General features: G+C 39.8%; 1 protein-coding gene across 6 annotated transcripts in view; it reads right to left on the reverse strand.

Annotated features, from left to right (window-relative positions):
- The window catches only part of WRN (WRN RecQ like helicase), a 42053-nt gene that overhangs the window by 462 nt on the left and 18195 nt on the right, over positions 1-23396 (reverse strand). For 4 of the 6 annotated variants that reach the window (XM_072334400.1, XM_072334398.1, XM_072334402.1 and 1 more), the window contains 23 exons: positions 22124-22191; positions 21731-21839; positions 20833-20901; positions 20233-20315; positions 19346-19452; positions 18486-18673; positions 17126-17303; positions 16336-16517; positions 15579-15680; positions 15175-15267; positions 13670-13811; positions 10296-10466; positions 10130-10224; positions 8641-8716; positions 8402-8475; positions 6789-6867; positions 6394-6506; positions 6038-6152; positions 4825-4950; positions 3317-3479; positions 2055-2269; positions 1413-1484; positions 644-763 (listed from right to left, as the gene is read on the reverse strand). In XM_072334400.1, the coding sequence (XP_072190501.1) occupies positions 644-763; positions 1413-1484; positions 2055-2269; positions 3317-3479; positions 4825-4950; positions 6038-6152; positions 6394-6506; positions 6789-6867; positions 8402-8475; positions 8641-8716; positions 10130-10224; positions 10296-10466; positions 13670-13811; positions 15175-15267; positions 15579-15680; positions 16336-16517; positions 17126-17303; positions 18486-18673; positions 19346-19452; positions 20233-20315; positions 20833-20901; positions 21731-21839; positions 22124-22191 (2740 nt within the window). The remainder of the gene's footprint in view (positions 1-643; positions 764-1412; positions 1485-2054; positions 2270-3316; positions 3480-4824; positions 4951-6037; positions 6153-6393; positions 6507-6788; positions 6868-8401; positions 8476-8640; positions 8717-10129; positions 10225-10295; positions 10467-13669; positions 13812-15174; positions 15268-15578; positions 15681-16335; positions 16518-17125; positions 17304-18485; positions 18674-19345; positions 19453-20232; positions 20316-20832; positions 20902-21730; positions 21840-22123; positions 22192-23396) is intronic. The other 2 variants (XM_072334399.1, XM_072334401.1) reach the window with 2 other exon arrangements.

Below are 23396 nucleotides of genomic sequence, written 5' to 3' on the forward strand. Positions count from 1 at the left end.
GAAGCTGTCTGAGGCTATGAACAGTAAATAGTGTTCCAATACATTCAGTGGTTCAGGTAAGATAGCTGCTGCGTTGTTGTAGAATTATACCTACCTACATTCTTAGTTAAGGACAAGGATAAACTAACCAGAATAATGGATGTGTGAACACAAAACATGATGCAGTCATCAACTTCCCAGCCTCAAACTGGAAATTGAGACAAGCTGTACAGCAAGTGATGCTGGTCAGAGCCATATGAGCAACCTTTAGAGAAATGCAGTGTCTGTGTTCACACAGCTTGTTTACATGACCACCAGTGCAGAAATCCTTGGTGTGATGAGCAGCAATCACCCACAAACACCTTGGAGAAGGAGCCAAATGTGCCCTTGAGGTGTTTAAAAGCACTTGCCACTAGAGGGCTGCCAAGATCTACTAGGAAAAAACTTCCTAAAGCAGGATGCTGCTGCAGAAGTGGCGTACTCAGGCTCAGCAAGGGCAAGACAAGAGACGTGTTATTCTGCATCACGCACCTTACCATGAGAAACTGGCTGACAATTCAGGGTAAGGATATATACACAAGAAAAAGCACAAACAGAAGCTGGTTTTTGCTTTAAGATCAACACCGAAATCACCACCTATGTGCTCTACTCCTGGCAGCCTCACCTTTGGCTGAGTGTCAGCAAACAGTTCTTCACCAGGACTGAGGGCTGGCTGGTTCCCGGAGGCCAAATGGTCTGCTGTACCCCTGTTACCTGGCTGGGTATCATCTGTGCTCCATGTGGCCTTTGCAAAGGGCAGTAACAAAGGAGGCTGTTACACGTATCATAGTATTAGAGAGCAAACTAGATTCTTCAGAAGTAAATTAGTCAAATTATAAGGAGTTCCAATACTCCTCCTTAATAATATCCCTAGCTATTTCTTATCCATTTCACCAAAACAAAATTTGAGCAAGTGAAATGCATTCATTATAAACAGAGGAACTAAAATTTTCACTTGGGCCTTTTTTCTACCCCCACCCCTGTAGGGAAGAAGAATACATCCTCTGTCCCACTGGCTCCAATAACTCAAAATACTTGCTTCCATGTCACCACTGCTCTCTGTGTAGTCTGGTCTAGCGGTTGGCGATCCTGACCACAGCACAGAATGAAACTAGATGATCTTGGAGATCCTTTTCAGCCGTTCTATGATTCTATGATTTTCAGACATGTCTTTCAAGCAAAGGTGGTAGTTGAAAACGGCATAGTGGGCACAAATCTATTAACAAATCTATTATGATTGGTACATCATGCCTGTGCATTACTGATGGAAACAACTGAAGCAAAGATCTTTGCATCAGCTACACATCTTTGATTCGTGATTTCAAACTCACTTAGAGAATCATTAATGGCTAATGGCTACTGCATGCTTTATTACAGTAAGAACACCTATTTACCAAAGCTGAGGGAACCACTTGCGGATGTTTTTTTTCATCTCCTTCCTTCAGTGTAGGACTGGTCAAATCATCCTACAAAGAAAACATAACGTTAGATATACACTAAATTTGCACTTATGAACATCTTAAGCTTTCTAGACAGAAAGGGATTCAGTTTTCCCACATTAGGCTGGTGATCAGGTACCAGTAAAGGCAGAACATGGACTGTCTATAAATGGTCCAGCTTACATAGAGCTTTCATACCGGGCAGAAACTTCCATTTCATAATCTTCCATTATCTCAGCTACTCAAAACTCCTGGATGTTACAGGGAATCTTTTACACTCACTTCCTGAATGGCTGAACAATAGCAGAAGATGATCGGCTCTATTCTGAGCCCATTATTAAGTTGCAATTATAATGGTATAAACAGCAGGACCGACCAGGGGGCTGATCTCTTTCCTAGGCCAGCACTTCAGAAGAGGAACCTCCTGGTCAAATCTCAGAGGAGAAGACGACTCCTATTCAGAGCTGAGTAAAAGGTACACTGGGAAGATGGAGATGCTAAGCAGTACTGCAAACAGCAACAACAAACAGCATTTGGCCTGCTTCTAAAAAGACAAATATTATTTTCACAAAACCAGTTGTGTAGATTTTTACTAACCTTTCTTCCACTCCACAAAGCTTTGCCCCCACTTGTTTGGTCTCCTCCTGTCTTTTCCTGCTGTCCATCTGACAACACAAGCATCCTTTTGGCACCTGAGCCATACTTAGGTTTATTGCCATCCTTTTTCTCCAACAATGCAATAGCCATCTGGATGAGATACAGTTCGATATTTGCAGGAACAAGTTTTCTAATTGCTTGAATTTTGGTGGTGTCTTGGAAAAAAAATATATATATATATAATTTAATTATTTTAATTGCCCTTCCTCTCTTTGACTATTTTCTCATGTTGTAAAACACATCAGTTGTTTCTCAGAAAAGGATGGATTAAGGAAAGCCTAGAAGTTCCATGAAGAACTATATTACATGTTCATGGGATTAATTCCAGGCTCATTTGCAGAACATACCATCTCACATTCAGTGTAAAACATCGTAATCATCTTAACTCTAACCTGCCTCTCCTGTCAACCATTTTCTCTTGAGATGAAGACTATATACAGAGGTCAAATAGCCTCCCATCTTCTATTGTGCTGGAACAGAGAACTTCTACGGCAGTATGTTTAAGGAAGTAAAGCTGAGAGTCTGGTTGGGCCTGTAACTGCTAAAAGAACAAATTATTCTGCAGTAGGACAGGAGTACTGCAAGTGGCAAGTGAGAAAAATTCTGCAAAATTAAGTAATTAACTCCTAGGACGAGACTGAATTTTCAGTGCCTCATGTGCAGAGCCACAAATCCATATGTGGTTGCTTCCATCTTCTGAACTAGCCCGTGGTACCAGATGATGGGGTTAAGATAAAGAGCTGTATTTCCTGCACTATCCTGCTTCCTCCTCATAAACAAATAATTTGCAGACAAACTTCCCTGCAGAAATTTTACAGCTCTGCTTCAGCATGTTGTCCATAAGCCAGTACATACAGAAAGATCCTGCCAGGCCAATTTCTTTCAGTTTGCCTTTCAACTGAGTAAATAAATACACTTTGAAGAACAGTGCCTAGACCTTTTCCAACACAGTACAGTCAAATGGAAGCATGTGTATAGTGCTACCTTCTTTTGATCTTTTATGAAGTGTGATTGCCTTGTTCTGAAACAAACCTGAAAGGCAACCAACAGCTGTCTTTGCAGTGCTCTGCCATGCTATAACCACAAGTCTTCAAAGAATGATAGGTGCTACCTAAAGCAGTAGCAGAACTGTGACAATTTCCATCCCCATCATTAGCATGCCACTACCATGAGAAGCTTCAGACAGGGGCTGTGATGCTCACCTGAGTCAATAGGAGGATTATGGATAATATCAGAAATGATCTGTTGAACTTCAGGAGTCAAACCTGCTCGCTCCAGGTTGACAGGATAACCAGCTTTCACTGCCCGGACCAAATGAGTGCCAACCTCAGTAAGAGGAAGAGATCTGGTCTCACTGATAGTCCTCTAGGGAAACAAAAGAGGGGGAAATTACGGTGGCAGAAGTGTCTGAAATACAACCGAAAGCCTGGCAAGTTCCTGTACCCAAAAATCCACCAGGGATACCAGCACACAGCTAGCTGTGCAGCAGCTCTCCAACTCACAAACACTTTATTTCTTCTAACAGTTCTCAATTTTGTTTTCCAGCTCATAAAGAGCATAGATCTCTCAAGACTAATGCTTTCCTTAGCACAAGCACAATGAGACCTTAGAGTACATCAGACAAAGACAGACTCTTGTAAGGAATGGCAACGTGTGACCACCTTCAGCCTGCTTTATAGCATATGCTCCTATGACACAACTAAACACTGCCCTCTTTCCACCCTCTATAGCAGCTGAATCCCAGCAAATTCTACTACAAAGGAAATGGATGCTTTTCGTCTCATAGTTGAGCATCAACACATCTTCTGTTTCATGTTTATACTGTGTATAAAATTAGGAGGATTAATGGAAGCAGAGCATCAAGTTACCCATCCAATAATTATACAATTGCTTCTTGTTAATTAGCCCCGGTATGCACTTTAAGCTAGCAACTATCTGACAGGTATTATCCAGACTCTTGGAAAGGATAAAACATTCAAAGCAACTTCAATTTCCTACTGCAGAATTAAAAAGCAATAAAGGACACTATATGAAGTGACTCATGGTGCTCATCTTTACAGGGCACATGGTGTAGTATCAGTTTAGCCACAAGCCCTTGAACAAGCACTTGAACAACCTAAATGCAACTTGACCTTAGCTTTTCTTTGTAACAGGAAACACACCTTTATAAAGTCTGAATAAGAAAGCCACATCTGACATGTAGCCTTACTATTTTGCACTGAATCTCCACATGACCTTCACTTTGCAACATTACACTCTTACACGTGGACATGGCACAGGCAAAGGAATAGGGCTTTGCTATCTAAAGATGCAAGAGAGTTAGTGAAAGTTATCCACATAGTTATTAGCCTCAAGGACATGACTGCACACAGCCCCATGCTTAGCATACTCTTCCACAGGCTTCCTGATCAGGAAATCTTTCTACATGCCCTTACTGTGTGAAGGCAAAGATACAGTGCTAGATGGAACTAAAACCCATAGCAGAAAAGCACATTGCTCAAAATTACTAAAACACGCCAATAAAATAATGGTAGCAATTATGCCCCATGTCCTGCCAATCAAAAGATACCACTTCAGTGTTTTACAGTCACCCCTCCCAACACTGCAGAGGGTTTAAGGGAACAAATGTGCAAATCCTCTACACGTTTAGGTAAAATATCACCCCTGTGAGTTTTCAAAGAGGAAGAGACCATCACAGGGAGGAACTTACCAGGGAGAGATTTTTCTCTTGGAACAGGATATAGGTGACATGCTCAGAGGGAGGCAGAGCTCTAGCATTCTTCCAGGGAGATGTCTCTTTCTGATCTGTAGATTCAGATTTGGGGAATATGTCCGTCTGAGTGAGATTAAGAGAAGTAAAAGGATTATATCTCAGTAATAACTAATGATTCACCCTCCCATTATCCAAAGAAGTAACAGAAATTGAGTCATTCATCACCATGCAGACTGATTTTGACCACCAAAAAAGCAAAGAGAATCAGGATGCATACTCGTGCATTTTCATCTTAAGAAAACAAATATGAACTCATGAGGAAAAAGCCAAAAAACAGGCTATCAACACAAAACTCAATTAGTACTCATGACCTATGTAAAATGATGCCATCAGAACAAACTGTGGTATTCCATCTGTGGTTTTTGTATGGGAAATTCCTCCATGTATTTTAAACTTCAGCTTAACAAAGACTTCTTGAAAAACAGGAATAGCTTTGATCCCCATACCTAAATCCATTAGCTTTCTCTTAAGGAGGAATATGGCTAGATGTTTAACGCAGTGAGGAATTATCTCAATCATGACAGAAGTAGTATTTGCTTTCTAGACATTCTAACCCCAGTATCCACAGATAAATGTAGGAATTCACCCCCTTAAACTGCTGCATATCACCTCCAATCCTGTGCTCCATGGTCCCTCTCTGGTAGTGTCTCTTACCATTATGGGGACAAGCGTGATGAGGAGCTACTTTACAGGAAATCTCAGAAGTAAATCAGTAGTGTTGATAAAAGTCAGGCACCAGACTTTTACTAGTCTGCTGAAGACAAGCTTACAGAAACAAAGATGAGTCCTTCCATCAAAATCTACTGTGGCAATAACCTTATAGGGGCCATTTCCTACACCCTTGGTCTCCAAACCCATATCACAATTAACTAGCTTAATAATAGCACCATCGACCTGGTTAGACAGCTGTTCTTTATAAGCATGACCAACAACACCAGTCCATAACATCAGCCAGGTCCTGATGTCATTACCATGCAGCATATTTGGATTTGGAAGGTCTATAGGCCTTACTTATAAGTAAGCCAGATTGCTATGCCTGGATGGAAAAAACTGTTAAGGACAAACAGTGAGGGAGGAATCCAACAGCTGCAAATCAAATTATGATCCTTCTGGCACCTGCATTCTAAAAGACACTTAAAGTAAACAATACCTGCAAGCCATTTGCTTGGCAGAAGTCCTTAATCTCAGCCAGGAGAAGGACCAACATTGTCGATTTGGCTTCAGATACACCATCAATTCTCTTCACATTCTCAACAGTTGTAGGCCTGGTCCAGGATAAATAATGGAAGATATGGGTCAAGTCCGATGCATTCAGCTTTCTAACTTACTGGGGTAAGTAGTCTACAAGGATACTATGACAAATTAAATGGATCAGGAAAAATGCTACTCCTTCACAAATGAGACATGCTACCCAACAAAAGCAGGAAGACAATATGTGACTTGGCTTGTGATTATTTACTTATTTATTTATTGAGTGTTTCTGATATGCATGTATGCTGGCTTTACCTCATTCGGGCCATTTCCACCAGGATCTTATTGGTCGCCAAGACAGCAGGAGGAATTATCTTCTCATTAGCTACCTTCTGTCTAGCAGTCAGCAACTTGCCATAGAGAGCAGTCTGTGAAGAAGAGCCAAATTCTCACGAAGAAGCTTTAGATCAAGCACGCAGAAACGATTCAAATATGAGCTGAAAAATTATAGCTTCTCTAATCTTTCCACTAATACACAAAAAACTCTGCAACCCTTCAAGGACATCACATTGAAATTCTCTTTCAGGATTTCTACTCATAACATCTTTGCAATGTCAAAGAGCTGCCCAAAACAGCTGTTCTGATACAGCAGGAACTGTGCTCTACAGGTTGACTGCATTTTGCAGATATCCTCTCTTCCCAAGACTTACCTCTAGTTCATTTTCTTGGGATGAAACAACAGCTGCTCGGGGCCTCAAGGGAGATTTCACTGGTGAGCGCACTGGAAAACTGATGAAAGTTACACATAGTCAGCACTTGAGACTGATCAATTTGTTCACAAACTTTGTATCACGCTGAAGTGAGCAACAGCCCTATTTGTTTTGCTTTATTTATTGTGTGTTTTTTGTTTGTCTTTTTTTGCCTGCTATTTGACAGTACAGTCAGATTGTGACCAGCACCTCATGCCAGCAGCAGCACTGATACAGGACTTGAGCTGATTGGAGCAGAATTAGTAGTATCACATAGCCAAATTTATGAAAATTCCTCTGTGTGTTCTATAGCTTTTATAACTACAAAAATAGCCTTTTGCTGTAAAAACAAACAAACAAAAAAACCCCTCATATAAACACTGCATTTCTGTGAACAAAACACCTGCATCACTACCTGCATCTGTATGATTGTACTGTTAAGAAAGTGTATTCTTGGAAGCACTTGTCCATGTTATTCTGACAGCATCCACAAGAAACATCTCTCATTTCTACTCACAGCCAGTCACATGGATCTTTGCCAAAAAGAGCTAATAACCTTAAAAGCATTGGTGACAAAGGCATAGCTCCTGTGCTGTAAGCAGTGTTAGCTGATGTTCCATTCTATACAGGCATGCCTAGTAGTAACATCACAGCGACCAGCCTACAGGCTCACGTGCTTAGGAAATTTTAGCTCTAATTAGGCTGCCACAATTATACTGAAATATCCGCAAGCAGACACACTAGAATATGTATCTTCTGCTTGTCTTGCTAAGCAAAGTGCAAACTAACTTGTTTTAGACTGCAGCTATCCCTGAAATGATTTTTCTCCATACAGCTACAGTGGCAATCTTTCAGCTTAAGGGACTTCTGGTTTTCCTGTCTTCTGCAAGCATCAGGATGCTTGCTGGAAAGAAGAATGGAACTGCTCAGAAATGCAAGACGGGTTTAAACCTGAAGCTACACATAACCCTGGAGCACAAATTACTTTTTCTGCCCTTTACAAAAGCTTGTTTGTTTTGTTGTTTTTTTTTGACCTCAGGGAACCTGGGTTTGTCTCAGTCTTCTCCGGATTAGTGCAGAAAGGCAGAAACCTATGGACTTCCATGCTCACTTACAATCACTGAACGGGACATACTTTTAGTTCTGCCATCTTTGAGATGTAGTCACAGCTTGACAACTTTTTGGTTTCATTATTATTTAACTGAAAACTATTATTCTTATTTAAACCACAATTTAAAATCCATTACAGTTTCAGCCATCACACAGAAGACACTGACTGGGAAAAGAAAAAAAATGAATGGCCACATTAGAAGTACCCAATATAAAGCTGCAGTTATACTGTTTTTATTAACATTTTCTTTTTTTTTTATTCCTATTGGATTCGAAGTAAAGCCAGTTAGAAAGTTTGTACTTCTATACTTGGTAAAACTTGTTCTGCCAGTTTAAAGTCTTCTTTTCCTTTAATACTAATTACTTACAATCAAACATTTTTATGGTCACTTCTAAGTGGAATATCAGTTTGAAGAACTGCATTACCAACAACATCTGTACTATTAATGTTTAGAAGAGCGTACCTGTTAACCATGGTATTGCTTCTTGGAGGAGTTCCAGCTTTTCTCTCATATGCAAACATTTCATACAAAGACATCTATAAAAAAAAACAACAGAAGAACAAGACAAATGAATGTTAAATTAACAGTATTTTCCTGTCATGCTGCTATAAGCAGGAAAAGATACATTTGTGACACCACGACACACTTAACACAAACAAGGAAGGGCCAAAGAACGCAAGAGTAGTTGTACATATACAGACCTGCTTAACTGGTGACTGCTTTGCTCCTTTCATGTCTGGGGAGCGCTGCATGGAGACCGCAGCTGAAGGTCTATGGCTGTAATGAAACAGAGTTCCTTTCTACTTGAATTGACTGAATCATTTGTACAGCGACACAGCCATTTTAAAATCAACATTTCACTAAGCAAACCAAGTAGAACTTTGAGTAAGGCTATTCGGGGAAAATAACAATTCCACTTTTTTAAAGTTATTAAATACATTTGTTTTGTTTTTTTCTTTTTTTAAACAGAACACTGAGGACCCCGAAGTTTGATAAAAATATTACAATGTTAAAGAGGAACCAAAAATTTCAGCATACAGAAAAAGCAGTGATTTTTTTAAATGAGAAATCAAAGTTTTGTGACTAAAATCTCTTTATAAGAAAAATCTATTTTTAAGATTCTTCATGTAGAGAAAACAAATATCAGCTTCCCAGTCTGCACTGAGCGCAACTTTTGCCACTTCCTATTTAGAAACCAACAAGGTATTTCATAGAATCATAGAATTACTCAGGTTGGAGAAGACTTTAAATATCATCAAGTCCAACCACAGCCTAACCATAATACCTGAACTCTAACAATCCTCTGCTAAATCACATCTCCGAGCACCACTTCCAAATGGCTCTTTCTTCTTCTAGAATACACAAGGACAGCAGCTAAAAAGCATCACAACAAGAAAAAGGGGAAGGCAAAAGAAAACTGGCACTTTGATTTTGCATTGCTGAAAAATAAATAATTACAACTGAGACATCTGAGTATCCAGCAGTGAAGAATTCTGTTCCATCACTATTTATTGCAATAGCAAAGCCTCCAGTTCTTTATCTTTCACTTCAAAAAGTGTTGGCCTGAGTCCATGTTTGCCAAGACCAACAAAATACTGCTTATGAAGTACAAGTGGAAGTGGCAAATGACAAGCAAAACTTCACGTGCCATTTCCTTGAAGTAATTTACTCTGATGGCAAATCAGCTTACCGCTACTGAAATAAAACAAACCAAACTTCACCACTTTTGCAGACTTACTCACCAAGACCTGAAAAAGATTTCACAAAAGTACACACATGCAGACAGACAAACCATCGCACATTTGTGTTGAATCAATTCTTCTTGCAACACAGGCTTATAGCACAGGCTGAGAATGTGAAACAGAAAAGCTAAATTTTATGACAATGTAGGTCAAGTGCAAAACTGGGAGAACAAACTGTTAGCTGCTCTAGTTAAAGACGAATTCAATTGTGTAACTCATCAGCAGGAAAAAAAAAAAAAAGTAAATCTTCCTCTAATATTTCCTGCCTTCAGCAGATCTCCTGGCTTTTTTTTTTACTATTATAACAGTACCTAAGGGAAAGCCTAGGCTGCTAAGTCCAGTGCAGCAACCTCCTGTCCAATCTGCCACTTCCAGAACTAGTCCGCAGAGACTGACGACCTAGATGATAAAAATAGAGTGCTTCAGAGGAAGCATACGTTATAATTACCTTCTTGGAGCTTTCTGTAGGTTTAAGTCTTCATTGGACTGTAACAGAAGACTTGGATTTGAGGCAGATGCAGCTTTCAAAAGCCAATTTCTACCCTGTAAGGAACAGACAATACGGCTTAGCTATAGATTACTCAGAAGCCTTTGAGACTCACACCAAGAAGTACCTTCTGGGTAAGCCCACATGTTGTTGCAAACTTGTTAAGCCCAGGGACTTCTCTGAGGAATCCTTCCATTATCAGCTGCTGGCTGAGTGACTTCCACCAGCTCTCTGTCCAGTCTTTTCCACTGCCATACAAAGCGTGTTTCCTGTATCTGTCTGGCAGTCGCTGAGAATTCTGAAATTGAGAGAATCGGTCATGTTTCTCCAGCCCTTTAGGAAGGAAGTTTCCAATGTAACCTGCAAGATGTATCACGAGATATGAGGAACACGTCCCCGAGAACACAAACCTCCTAGAAGAACTTCTCTGCAAAGTCACAAGCCAAAAGAAAATTTCATTCAAGTTTACATAATATCCACAACAACAACCACCCTTAAAACAACTCAATGAAGAGCACAAGCCATGCTTATCACCTTGTTCAGTGCCACTCAAAGAGTGACTTCACCTTTGCTAATGTAATCCATTTTTGTGCTGTGAAAACATTATGACTTCAAAAGGCAAACTACACTGACATGACAAAACTGTAAAACTGCCTCTGCACATGGAGGAAGTGACAGGACAGGACAAGGGTGCAGAGACAGCTACAAGCTGACAGCAGATGCTTGCTCTACTGCCCCTCCTCTGCTTCAGCTGCCTGTTAGAATGTTTGGGCATTCACTTCAACATTTCTTTTTGCCTGGAGTGGTTGCTGGTTTCACCATCTCTTATCAATGGTTGAGACTAAATAACAAAACAAAACAAAAAACCCACACAATTAGGTCCTCTTTAATGGGTTCTCACTCCCCAGTCCCAAGACACAAAAGGACTGCAGAGAGCTTAAAGCCCCTTCCATACAACTTTCCATGAAGCTGGAAAGTTCAGACCATTTCTGAAATAGGGATGTAAGAGGGGATCAAGTGATAGCAAGTAAAAGCATCTTAGCGGGAATGAAGTTTCAGTTTACCACTGACATAAGAAAGCAACAGGGAGACATGCCTCAGACTGTCATTTGCCCACGTGCTGACTATCCCCTACCACAGAGAGAGCCCTATGGTCAAATAAGCGATTTTTTTTAATTACAAAAACATATGCATATACATACGTAGAACATATGCTCCAGTATATACGTAGGTTGCTCCAAATGTAATGTCACCTATTTATTTCCATAGAAATTACAACAAAGACACTATAACACTTTGATAAAGCAAATTCTTAGCTATGAAATGCTATTTCTCAACATGGTCACCATCATTATCTACACATTTTTGCCAGCAATGAAAAACAGCTTGCATGCTGCTGTGGTCAGCACAGGGTGGCCTGATGAGCTCCATCATGTCCTCAGGGTTCACAGAAGAGAGACAGACAAGGAACTCCTGCTCAGCTCATGCAGCAAGAGAAGCAGCAGGAAGAGGGCCTTGGTTCAGCCTTCAGCACACAGGGAATAGCACAGTGTGGAAGGTGAATACAGCTTGCTGCACAATTGGACTGGGACACTGAGTCCTGACTCTGAATTAAAGCAAGTCACCTCCTTCAGGAAGCAGCAAAAGCCAAGTTTTACAACTCATGTCTAGACAGCCCTCATTTAACTCTTAACACAAATTACTTGAAAGCATTGCAACGTTCCTTTCAGTTTTGCAGTTACATTATTTACTCCAGTAGCTGCACATTTTTAGAACATGGTTGTAACTCTGAGAGCAAGTTCAACAATGGATATCTTTATAAAAGGAATAAGATGCAAAACAGTAAACTTCTTGGTCATATTCAGGATAAGCAATGCCATGTCGTTTTAATGTCTGGCAGTCAGTCCTATGCCAAACCTACAATTTTAACTGTTTAGAATTTATTAAATGTTAGAGTTACTACTAAAAGCCATTTGCAACCAATCTCTTAAGTCTATTATTAACAATAAAATCATGGCTGACATAGCTATAAATTCACTTGTGGGCTGACAAAAGGAGCTCAGTTCTAAACATCATGTTCTCGGTTTCGCAGAGTTAGTGTAATATTTCTCTCAATGCAGCTCTAATTACACGTTTCCCAGAGGGCCTTGTATGGCCTGACTGAACTTTCAAATATTAAGTGAAACCTGGTCCCTCCCATCATCTACCTGAAGTCTGCTGGAGGCAACATGGACTTACTTGTTGTAAAAAGATACCATTAGTTTCTTTGAAAGAATCAGTTTTCCATAAGACACATACATTTTTGAAGCAATGTACCAGTCATCTTCAAATAGAGATAGTACATATTAACTTGCGGTGATACCAGTGGGCTATTTCACACATTTGCTCTAGAGGACAAACTGAGCAACAGAGCAAAGAAAACGACCATTTTTAAAGGGTATGTTAGCCCAGTGAAAAGCGGTAAGAATTTATTCCATATTAGCAGTGCAAACCTGACAATTCTCCCAATAATGTCTAGCAAATAAATTATTCTAACTACTTCAAGATCTACAAAGATGTGTTTTCACTCTAAGCACATTTGTGTGACAATTAGCAGATTTCTAACTAAACACAAAGAAAGCATGACATCATTCACCAAATGTTATCAACTACTGCAAGTGATTTTTTTCCAGACTGTAAACATTTGAAGTGACTTTGTTCTTACTCCTGTGTCTTATCTGGTGCATTTCTCCTCAGTATTTCAAATGCACTGCATGTGAAGATACTCATAAATCATTTACACTCATCTTAATATGCTACTTCCTGTCTCACCACTCCAACTCAGTCAGCAGTACAAAGCCAGAACAAAAGTCATCATCTGCTACATTCAAGTCAATGGCCTACCAAGCAGAGATCTGTTTGTTCTTAGTTCTGGAAAGGCTATTCCTTTCAGGACAATGGAAATGATGAGTTTTCACTGAGAAGTTGCTCAATTGCCTCTGCAATGACATCAGACTTGCCATAAAGAATGTAAGAGCTCAACAGCTTCAGAACCTCTGCCAGTACGTGGGCTAATATAAAACCACTGATAACAAAGTAGTCCACAAAACACAGGACAGCTCTGCATAGCACAGGTAACATTACACATTTCTAAGCTGAGATCTTGGGCCATATAACAGGCTGAATATTGAACCTTTTAGAAAAGCAGAGCTAAAAGAAGAGCTCAGTGTCAGCAGCTGTTCCTTTGTTGTACCTATGTAAAGGTAAGTACAGCATGCTTAGGAGATTCACTCTATTTACTGACATTGCTTTTAGAGGCAACAATCTAGTTTGTTGCATGGGAAGTGCTGCTGAAGAGCTTCAGGAAATCTATCCTAACTCTCCACAGTTACATAGCGCTCTAAGAAAAAGGTACTAAAATACACATGCGTATCAATGTATTGTCCATCAACAAAGAGGGCAGGACATCATAACGATCCCTTTTCTCTTTGAGCACAAACAATAATTTTTAATATAACTTACAGAGCCTCGGAGAAACAGTATGGGAACTCTAGTTCCAAACTTCTCTTCCAGGGCAGTTACTGCAGAAAGCAGCTGATACGCTTGCTTTCCAAAGTCCTGTAAACCACCTTCTGAATCACTGGAGGTTGCCAAACAAGAGGCTCTGAAAGACACAAAGAAAACTAAACTTAAGAATAAACAAATCAAGCCTCCTCTTTGTCAAACATTGTCTATTAAGTGGTAACCAAATAAAATACACATCTTGAATTACATTCAAAGGCATCATTAATCGTTCAAATGGGTGTAAAGAACTAGAACTGAAAGTGTGAGACCAAGCAAGATCAATGTCACGTGTGATTAATACAGCTGCACAACCAAACACTAAACAGTTCTTCAAGATATTTGCTATGACAGAACAATGTCATCCCACCAATCCTCTGGATTTAGTATTTTTATACGTGGACTGTCTTTGGTATAAAACTTTCTTTTGTTTGTTTGTTTTAGTTGCACCTAATAGCCAAGACGTTGTTTCTTTCTTCCCAGTAAACACAAGCAAAGTGAAAATAACAGAAGGAAAGAGCTACCCCATTTGCTATGCCTTGTTATTGCATGTGTTACTGACTAGAAAAACCTATTAAAAAAGAAAAAGGAAAAAAAAAAACCAAAAAAAAACCACACTTCCAAAAAAGAGAAGTGTGCAATGTTCTGCATTTCAAACAATTTGAGTTCTGCAATACAAATTCACTGTGTGGTCCTTCACTGGGGCACACCACTGCAACTGCAAACAAATTGAGGGTATGATCCCTCAAACAAGTTCTGTTCTTGGTTAGTTTGGGTAGGACCCAGACAGATCCCTTATTCCTTGAGCACGCAGGAAATGCAACCATGGTGGTACAGTTTTCGCTGAGAGCAACACACTGTAATAACTCATCCCTGATCACAAAGTGTTATATTACCATCAAGAACAAGGGATCATTTACTACAGCTTCAAGAAAGTGTGTATGTATGCACACAAGAGATGGAGGAAACCGTTTCTACTCAAATCTGTGAGGCTACTGATCCCCTGGCTTCCCTTCAGGGCTTCTGAAGTAATTACACATGAAAGAACAAATGTCAGCACAGCTACAAGAAAGCAGCTCCTGTTATACTAAGGCAGTTCAACCTGAGACACATGGTTCTGCATCCCAATTTCAAGAGGTTTCTTTTGGGATTAGTTACCCAGCAAGACTTATAAAGTGACTGTATTTGCACAGTCCAAGAAAGTTGCTCTAAACCCATTTCGACAACTGTGACCACGCTTTGTTTACAGGTTTTCCCCACAGCAAAACCTATTGCTCATAACCTGCCTCATGGCTTCTTCAATTATTTAGTAACAAATCAGGGACAGCTGTTCAAACAAAGATAAGCTTCAGGCGCAACATCTGCAAAACCAAATGCATAAAAAGTCAATTATTGCAGATAATTTGCCTTGTAAGTCAGCCTGAGAGAACACATCCTCTTGTATCAGCTTTTAAGGGTGCGCTTACCTGCACCTGCAATTATCACAGCAGTCTTCTGTGCCCATAATGCCAGAGGAGACCTTTCGGAGTTGTTTATCTTCAAAATGAGACAGGATGATTCTACCCAAGGGAAAGCGGGGAATTAAATACAAGAACAAAAACTTACTCATTAAATTCACTGCAGAAAACAGAATTGAAATCAGCATAATTAATTCACTGCGGAGACAATTTTGGCCCTGATTCCACTGTAAAAAAGGAAGTTTTTTTTCCCAAAAAGTAAATAAGAAACATTTGAAGCATACATATAAATATGCTGAAGGCTGCATACTTAAGAAGCTTTATGTTTACAAGCTACATCAGTAACAGTCACAACAACTCTTATTAATGCTAACTTAAATTGTATGCAATAACATGCAGTACGCAGTACTCACTTTCTTCTGCAGTTGTTTGAGGAAAGGTACTTCTCCATTTTTTCTAACATCTTCAGTTTGTACAATCTGAACTTTTCATTGCATATCTCATTTAGAAGACGCCTGCCAGGCATAAGAAAAAAAAGGACCTTAAATATTGACCACTATTCTTCTGCATTTCATCAGCACCAAATTACACCTCACATCCACCTAATGTCTAATGTAATACTCTTTATAGTAGTCAAAAGAAGTATTCAAGTGAAACAAAAATAGCATGGGAGTTCTTTTATGGGTTCATGGAGAACTCACTTGGCCCACTCTCTGAGCTGCTGCACAAGCCAAACCTGAGCTACCATCAGCACAATGCTCAAACCTGAGCGAGAAAAAGAAGATGAGAGAAAGAGGGAGATACAGAAAGAGGGGCAGAAAAGAAGGCAATTCCTTAATTCTTAATTATTCGTAATGAACTCCTTAAGGGTGCTGACAGGTTTTAAAAAGAGGTCAGATGATCTATGGGACAAGTAACCAGGTCTCATCATTGTCTGCCTTGCAAAACATTTTCAGGAAGTGTAAGTAGAAGAAAGACACACTTGTTAACATTTCTGCATTGTTCACTATCTTCTTAGAATAAATGTAATGTACCCAGCACTGAATATGCATAAAAGTTCTTGGAACCGTGCTGACAAAGACTTTACAACTTCCAGGCAAACCATCCCTCCTCCTTTCTTTAGACACGTGTTAGCTATCTGTGTCAAAGCAGCCATCTTCAGCCAATTACCTGTTTAAAACCAAGTCTGTTGTAGTCCACAAAACGTGACAAGAAGCAGGAAGCCCATCACGACCAGCTCTTCCAATTTCTTGGTAATAGGATTCCATTTCCTTAGGGGCACCGTAATGAATAACCATCCGGATATCTGCTTTATTGATGCCCATTCCAAATGCCACCGTAGCCACAACACACTGCAAAACAGAAGCCACGCACTGTATGTTTTGAAGTGATCAACAATATACATTTGGGTTTCTATTAATGTTCATGCTGATGGTGACAATTTTTTGCCGCAGACCCAAAATTCAGTTTAAGGCACAACGGCTTCAAACTCACACTCGAATTCTATACCAGTGTTAATAAGGAGCTTGATTTTGGTCACAACGTGAGCACAGGATTATAGCTGTGAGAGTGATGCTACAGCCTGGCAAACATTAAGAGTGTTTTCAAGGTAGTTAGTCTCAAACAACAGATGATAAACCTGCCCTGAGAAAGAGCAGAATAAACCTCAAGATAACTCTGTGCCTGCTCAGCTGCAATAGGAAGCAAGTAGCTCACAGAAGCTGGGAAGGCATTGTTCTAGCTACCAGTTTCTTCACATGCTATGTATTTTAAGAGATTTACTAAGGGAATTTGAAATACAAACCAGGAACCATATTTCTGTCAACACAAACCAGCAATTTCCCAGAACAAGAGATGTACAGAGTAAATTGGAAACACATGCTGATATTTCCAAATTCTTTCCTCTACTGGAATCTCTACAGTTATTTATAAGAATATACAAACTTTGTTTCCCAAGTACCTGAATTTCATCCCGCATGAACTGGTGATGGGTATCTCTCCTTTTCTGAATTCCCATGCCAGCATGGTATGCACCACAAGTCACACCAAGTTTATTCAGTTCATACACAACTTGTTCAGTGGCCTTTCTTGAAGGGCAATAGATGATAGTGGGGCCTTCAAACTCATACATAGAACTGCTAAAAGTAATAAGAGCACATAAAGATGCAGAACAGAAGATGCCACCGTCTGGCAAAAGCTCTGCTTTGCCCTGATTGAAAAGGAAACATAGCTTTTTGTAGCAGTTCACCATCTTAGAGATTCTTAAATATAAACAGATTTGAATTCTGTAGTTCCCTTATTTTATATATTGTTATGCAGAGATAGTATCACAGTTTGCATGAAATGCCATCACCTCACACATGTTAGAGGTACCACAGATTACAAACAGTTTAGCGCCTTCCCAAGAAGCTGCTGTATCAAACAGAAGCAAATTTGTGCTCCCAGATTATGCACAGGACACAGCTTTCAGAAGTTGAGACTGATCTTCAGACTGATCTTCAGACTTCACAGCCTAAAGTGAAGAGTTTGCCAATGAGCTTTCTGGTAAGCAAGAAAAAGAAGGTGTTTTTCTCCTACAAAAATCAAGCACTTACATACAAATGGTTTATCCTTTGGAAAAACAGACTTGAAAGTTACTTGGTGATCTTTAGTGCCTTTCACAAAAAGCAGATGATTTTGGTCTGTGCTGGATTAACAGCATAAGGCCTCCCATTTTCTGAAGGTCATCAGGAAACATGCATTTACAGCTGCCACTTGTAAAAGGTCAACATTTATGTAACAACATACGAATGAGTGAAGTGTATTTATACTGCTGTAGAGGCAAACATGGTAGCTTGTGACAAGGAGAGGAAAGGTGCAGGAAACCCACTCATTGGTACATTGGTGGGTGTGCTATCAGAAGCACTGCAATTGCTCTGCTCAATTAGCCTTCTCAAAAAAATCTAATTTCAATTCATAACCAACTCACTGCATATAATAATGTTTAGGAAGGAATCCACCAGCCAATTCATCACTGTCATTCAAACTGCTACAATGCTGTAAGCCTCTCTGAGCACCAAATGAACCTGAAAATCCTTCAGTTAACACCCTGCAAACTGTGAGATACCTCAAACTTTTTTTTTTTTCCTAAGCTGGGAAAAGAAGATGGAGGGCAGGGGTGCAGATATGATGAATGATTAGCATGATATCGGGTGCAGGTTGGGGCATAATCTGCCTCACCAGATCAGTTTAAGATTGCTACCAGTTTTTGGTACACGCTACTGATAACCTGTTAAGTACTCAAGTACATCTGCAAGAACAAAAAAGGCCTAAATCCTTACCTTCCTTTCCTAGTAAGGAACTGCTTCAAATCCCTAAGGATATTTCCACTCTGTCGTCCGACTTCTAAGTACAGATTAGGTCTGTCAAAACTAGTACATGTGATCTGAGGATTCTTTAGTTTTAGACAACTCACAATGTCTTCTCTAACTGAAGGACTTGCAGTTGCTGTTAATGCAACAATGGGAACCTGAAATTTAAAACAAAAACAGAAAAAACAGCAGAAAAAGTCAGACACCTCTCAATGATTTGAGTCAAAACAGTTAATATTCAGCCTTCTAGAGCTTCACTCTACAATGTTAAGGAGCACAGCACAGCAGACAGGGACAGAACACATGAAACGCATGGTTTTCTTCTTAATTCACATTTTCTTTAGCTGTATCTTCAGTGAGGCTGCAGCAGCTGTCTGATGCAGCTGGTTAAGTTTAGGGAACATAGTACAAAACTTTCAAGAATAAGATCTGAAGTTCAGGTCTAAATTTTGGAGCTTGTTCAGTAAATGCTTTAGGAAAGTTTGGAAGTTATAACTGATTTTCCTTGCAAGCTGCTTGGCCAGTTTCATAAATAGTATTAAACCAGGAACTTAGGAACAACATTTTATCAGCACAAAGAGATACAATGGAATTACTCTTTTTCAGAAGTTTCTGATAGCCCAGATTCTGGATGCCCTCCTCCACTTAATCTTTTGGGGGAATAAAGAAAATAGCCCACAGAGCTCATTCATTGACAGAGACTGCAAAAACTCCCAAAACAGCATGGTAAGTACACCCAAAGACACCATCAAAAGATGAAACCCCAAGCTAATGAAATGAAACGGTATCCTTCTCTTAAATTGGAAATCAAGCACATCTTAAAACCTCACCGATGGTAGAGCCTTCTTTAATGAGTTTAACTTTCTAAAGGAATTTCTGAAGTCATGGCCCCACTCAGAAATGCAATGAGCTTCATCAACAGCTATGAGAGTAATACCTGGTGGAAACAAAACCACAGCATGGACACAGCACTTACAAGGCAAACCAATGGGAAGTTACAAAATGCAAACACCACAATCTGTTCAATCTCAAACTTTTCTTTGAAGGTACCAGCAATCTGCTTTAAATTCTGTTTCTCGGATGTCTTCTGCTGTAAGGACTCATCAAGCCCATTTTTATATTGACCTCATTTATGAAAATGCCAAAGAGCTCTACCAGATTTCCGCTACTACCACCTCTGATTCCTTCTCCAAGCTTCAGATCTTCAAGTACATCTCTACAAAAGGCCTTATAATTAACTACCATTAATTATAAGGATCTTTTTCTTCTTTTTCCAGACCCCCTTACTATTTGTCAAAAATGTTGTTTACGGATATCACTAGTTCAAGAAAACTAGTTACCAAGATGCAATAGAGTGTTTCAAAACTCAAGTTTACAGTCACACTTTGAGAAAATCTGATGGATTAAAATACTTTAAAAACTAAAATATTTAGTCATACACTTCTTACTTCCTGCAATTTAAACAGTGCTTTAACCTCTTTGTTCTCAAGAACTTAACAAACATTCCCATACCAAGACCATGCTAAAAACTCCATTTTGCATACAATCGTGTTTTTTTGATCAACAGCAGGGTTTTCTGACACTATGTATTGGCAGCCACTACCCTAGCTCCAAGCTAGTAGTGAGAAACAAGTTTAACATTGTCAGAGCATTAAAACAAGTTAAATGTGAAATGAAGCTACCTGCCACCTCATCATCAACCTTATTTCCAACTTACCAATAGTTTGGTCAATATTCTGAAGTAGCTCTAAATTCCCCGAACAGAACTCTGGTGTCATGTATATGACTCTGTATTGACCCCTACAACATCAAGAGAATAGTGTCAAAGAAGGAGAATTCAAACAAACAAAATGAAACCGCGACTGTTTGAAGATGTAAACGAGAACAAGGACAGACATCTGGATGAGCAGTAAAAGGAAGGCAATGAAGGAAGAGTAAGGCACTCCAGATCAGCTGGAAAGCAAGGCAGTAGACAGTGTGACATGAGAAAAAAAAAACACAGAGATTTGCTATGGGCCGTAGAACTGAAAGGAACAGTCGTAAAGATTCTGACAAACACAGGTTTATGACCTGTGATTCCTGTATAAATCACAGCATAAAGCTGAGTCAGCAAGCCTCATCTCCCCAAATGCAGAGGGCACAAGAAAGTGGCTACATGCCTCCCAAATGCTCGTAGTGGGTAAATGCAAACTCTTGCTGACTGCCTGATTCTAGATCTGAGCCAGGACCAAGACTTTGTTGTGACAGATCAGATGACACATTCCATCCCTCAAATACATCAGGAACTGCAGCCCCAAGATGTTTAGACAGGACTTACGCTTTAATGCTGTCTTTGACATCTTTTGACTGAGCCGAACCAAGCAAGCAAGATGAAATCCCTGACATTCTGCAGTAAAAAAAAAGGACAGTTATGTACCGATTTACTCATAAATGCTTTCCACCTCAGTTTGGTTTTTGTTTTTTTTCAGCCTACTGCCAGCATTTGGTAAAGTAAATTCAAGCTGTAGGATCTGAAACTACTTTCTTCCAAGGATCTCAATGAAAGAAGGCCTTTTAAAAACAGGAGAGGTTGGTCACTATCCCTGACAGCCACATGCTCATTCACACCCCTCTTGCTGTCTCCCACAGACACATACTTCATTACTGCAACAAGGAATCAGGCTAAGAACATTTCTCTTTCACCCGAGTCAAACTCCCTACTACTGTGCTGCATCAGATGTTTTAAGAAGTGAAGATGTCAGATATTAGGAGACCTATTTCACTGTCCATCTTAAACATCCGTGCTATAACCTTGATCTGAATGGCCTTCATTTTCCATCTGCTCAGTCATTAGAGATTAGACTTAAAAGCAACCCCATGAAGTTTTGAGACAGTTCTCACAGGCTCAAACAATACCCCAAGTTTGTCCAGCCATTTGTTCTCCATAAATAGAGCCTCTGAATACAAAAAGAATTGAGAAGGATGCACCTTCAGGAACCACCCACCAGCACAGATCCTTTGCAAATTCAGCCTACAACTTCCATAGCTGGAAAATTTAGTGATCTCAGGCAATTTATAGTTTGCACATGTTTCTGGAGAAATGTGTATTTCATAGCAGACACACAAACAGCTCACTGTACAAAGCTGAAGCCTTAAACACAATGAAATGCCACAAGTTGAATCCATGGATTTCCACAAAAAACACAACATCAGCCTGTTACTACTGTGTTACTTACGTCAGCTGCAGAACTTGGTCCTCCATCAAGGAAATAAGAGGACAGATGACTATTCCTGTACCTCTAGTGTAAACAGGAGGAAACTGGTAGCACAAACTTTTCCCATATCCTTAAAAAAAATAAAATAAAAACAAAAAACGTGTAGAAGTGAAATAACATATAGTTATTGTACTTTATGGCAGTACAGAAGCATAAGACAACTCTAACACCTTACTGAGCTCTAAAAAGGAAGTTGATGCACACCCCATTAGCAGACAAAAATGCCAGTCCTGAGCGAGTCCTGAGCACTCTGCTCCTAAGAACCACATGGACAGTCTTTAAGTCCTAACATCCCCCCCACCCCTCAAAAGAGAAAGATTTCTTGCTACCTTTCAAGACATAAAAATAACTTACCAGTTGCCATGACAACAAGATTGTCTCTTTTGTCTTCTAAAACAGAATGTATCACTTTCCACTGAACCCTTATAATAAAAGGAAGAAGAGTGTATTTTATTTTTGCCACCACGTATATAATGCACAAATTGTGCTGAAGAAACCCTTTTGACTGCCTGACAGTTTTCTCTTTGCATGCTGCAACCACTCACACCATGTTTAGTGTTTATGCTACTACAGTTAGTCCTACCAGAGTTACAGCAGGGATCTCTAACAGGACTAAAGTAAGAAACACTTGATGTAGTCATTCAAAGAAGACTGCAAAACGTCTCCCATACGTCAGTAAGGGATTCACAAATGCTCATGAAACTACAGTTACCTTTCATAAAAGGATTCCAAACAGGACTTCAGTGTTGCCTGTTGCATTGAATATCAATATAATGAGCTCAGCTTGGTGAAACTGGCCTACACCCGGCTCAGGGCCATATGCAACGCAAACAGACTCAGGGTAGTGTGCTTCAAAATGGCATTTTTATTGCATATTACACTTCCTTACATATCCACTACTTCATCTACGCCTACTTAGCTTGTGTAATGCTAAATCACTACCTATCCTATCACAGAGCAGGGGAGGTCCAATCTATCTTGTTACAACCCGTGATCTCGAAAACGCCTACTACATTTCCCCCTCCTCATGCTCAGGAAGTCTTGCCTCGTTACATCGTGAGTTCCCGCATTTCACCTAAAAGTCTAACTAACCTTATACACAAGATTACATACTTTGCTCTCAAGCTTAGATGCACGTTTGAGCATATGCCAGACTCTCACATATAGCACTAACACTAAAAATAAACATACCACTATCAATGATTACTATGATTATCATATGATAATCATACTATGATTAGTATGATCAAAACTGGATGAAGCGCAGCGTTAAGTATCCCTGTCACAGTTGGGGACCATCCCAGGAGTGCTTCCCACCAATGCTGTTCTCCATCCTTCTTCACCCTTTCAAGGACACGATGTATCTCTTTGGTATCATGATGAACAGTGATTAAGGTTTTCTGTCCATTGTCCCAAATGCGCTCCAACTGCTGGCGAAGATTCCCATGCTGCAACAGTTTCTTTACCAAAGTAAGGTCCATTCTAATCAGTACAGGTGATAATCAGATTGCAATAGTTCTCGTGTTCGCCCTGTTGGGCTATGGGGCACAATCTTATATTCAGATTTGCTTCCCATCTAGTCCAAAGCTAACGATATTGTGAGCGCGGATTGTAAGATCAGGCATTG

The sequence above is a fragment of the Excalfactoria chinensis genome, chromosome 4, assembly GCF_039878825.1.
Source record: "Excalfactoria chinensis isolate bCotChi1 chromosome 4, bCotChi1.hap2, whole genome shotgun sequence".
NCBI lineage: Eukaryota > Metazoa > Chordata > Aves > Galliformes > Phasianidae > Excalfactoria > Excalfactoria chinensis.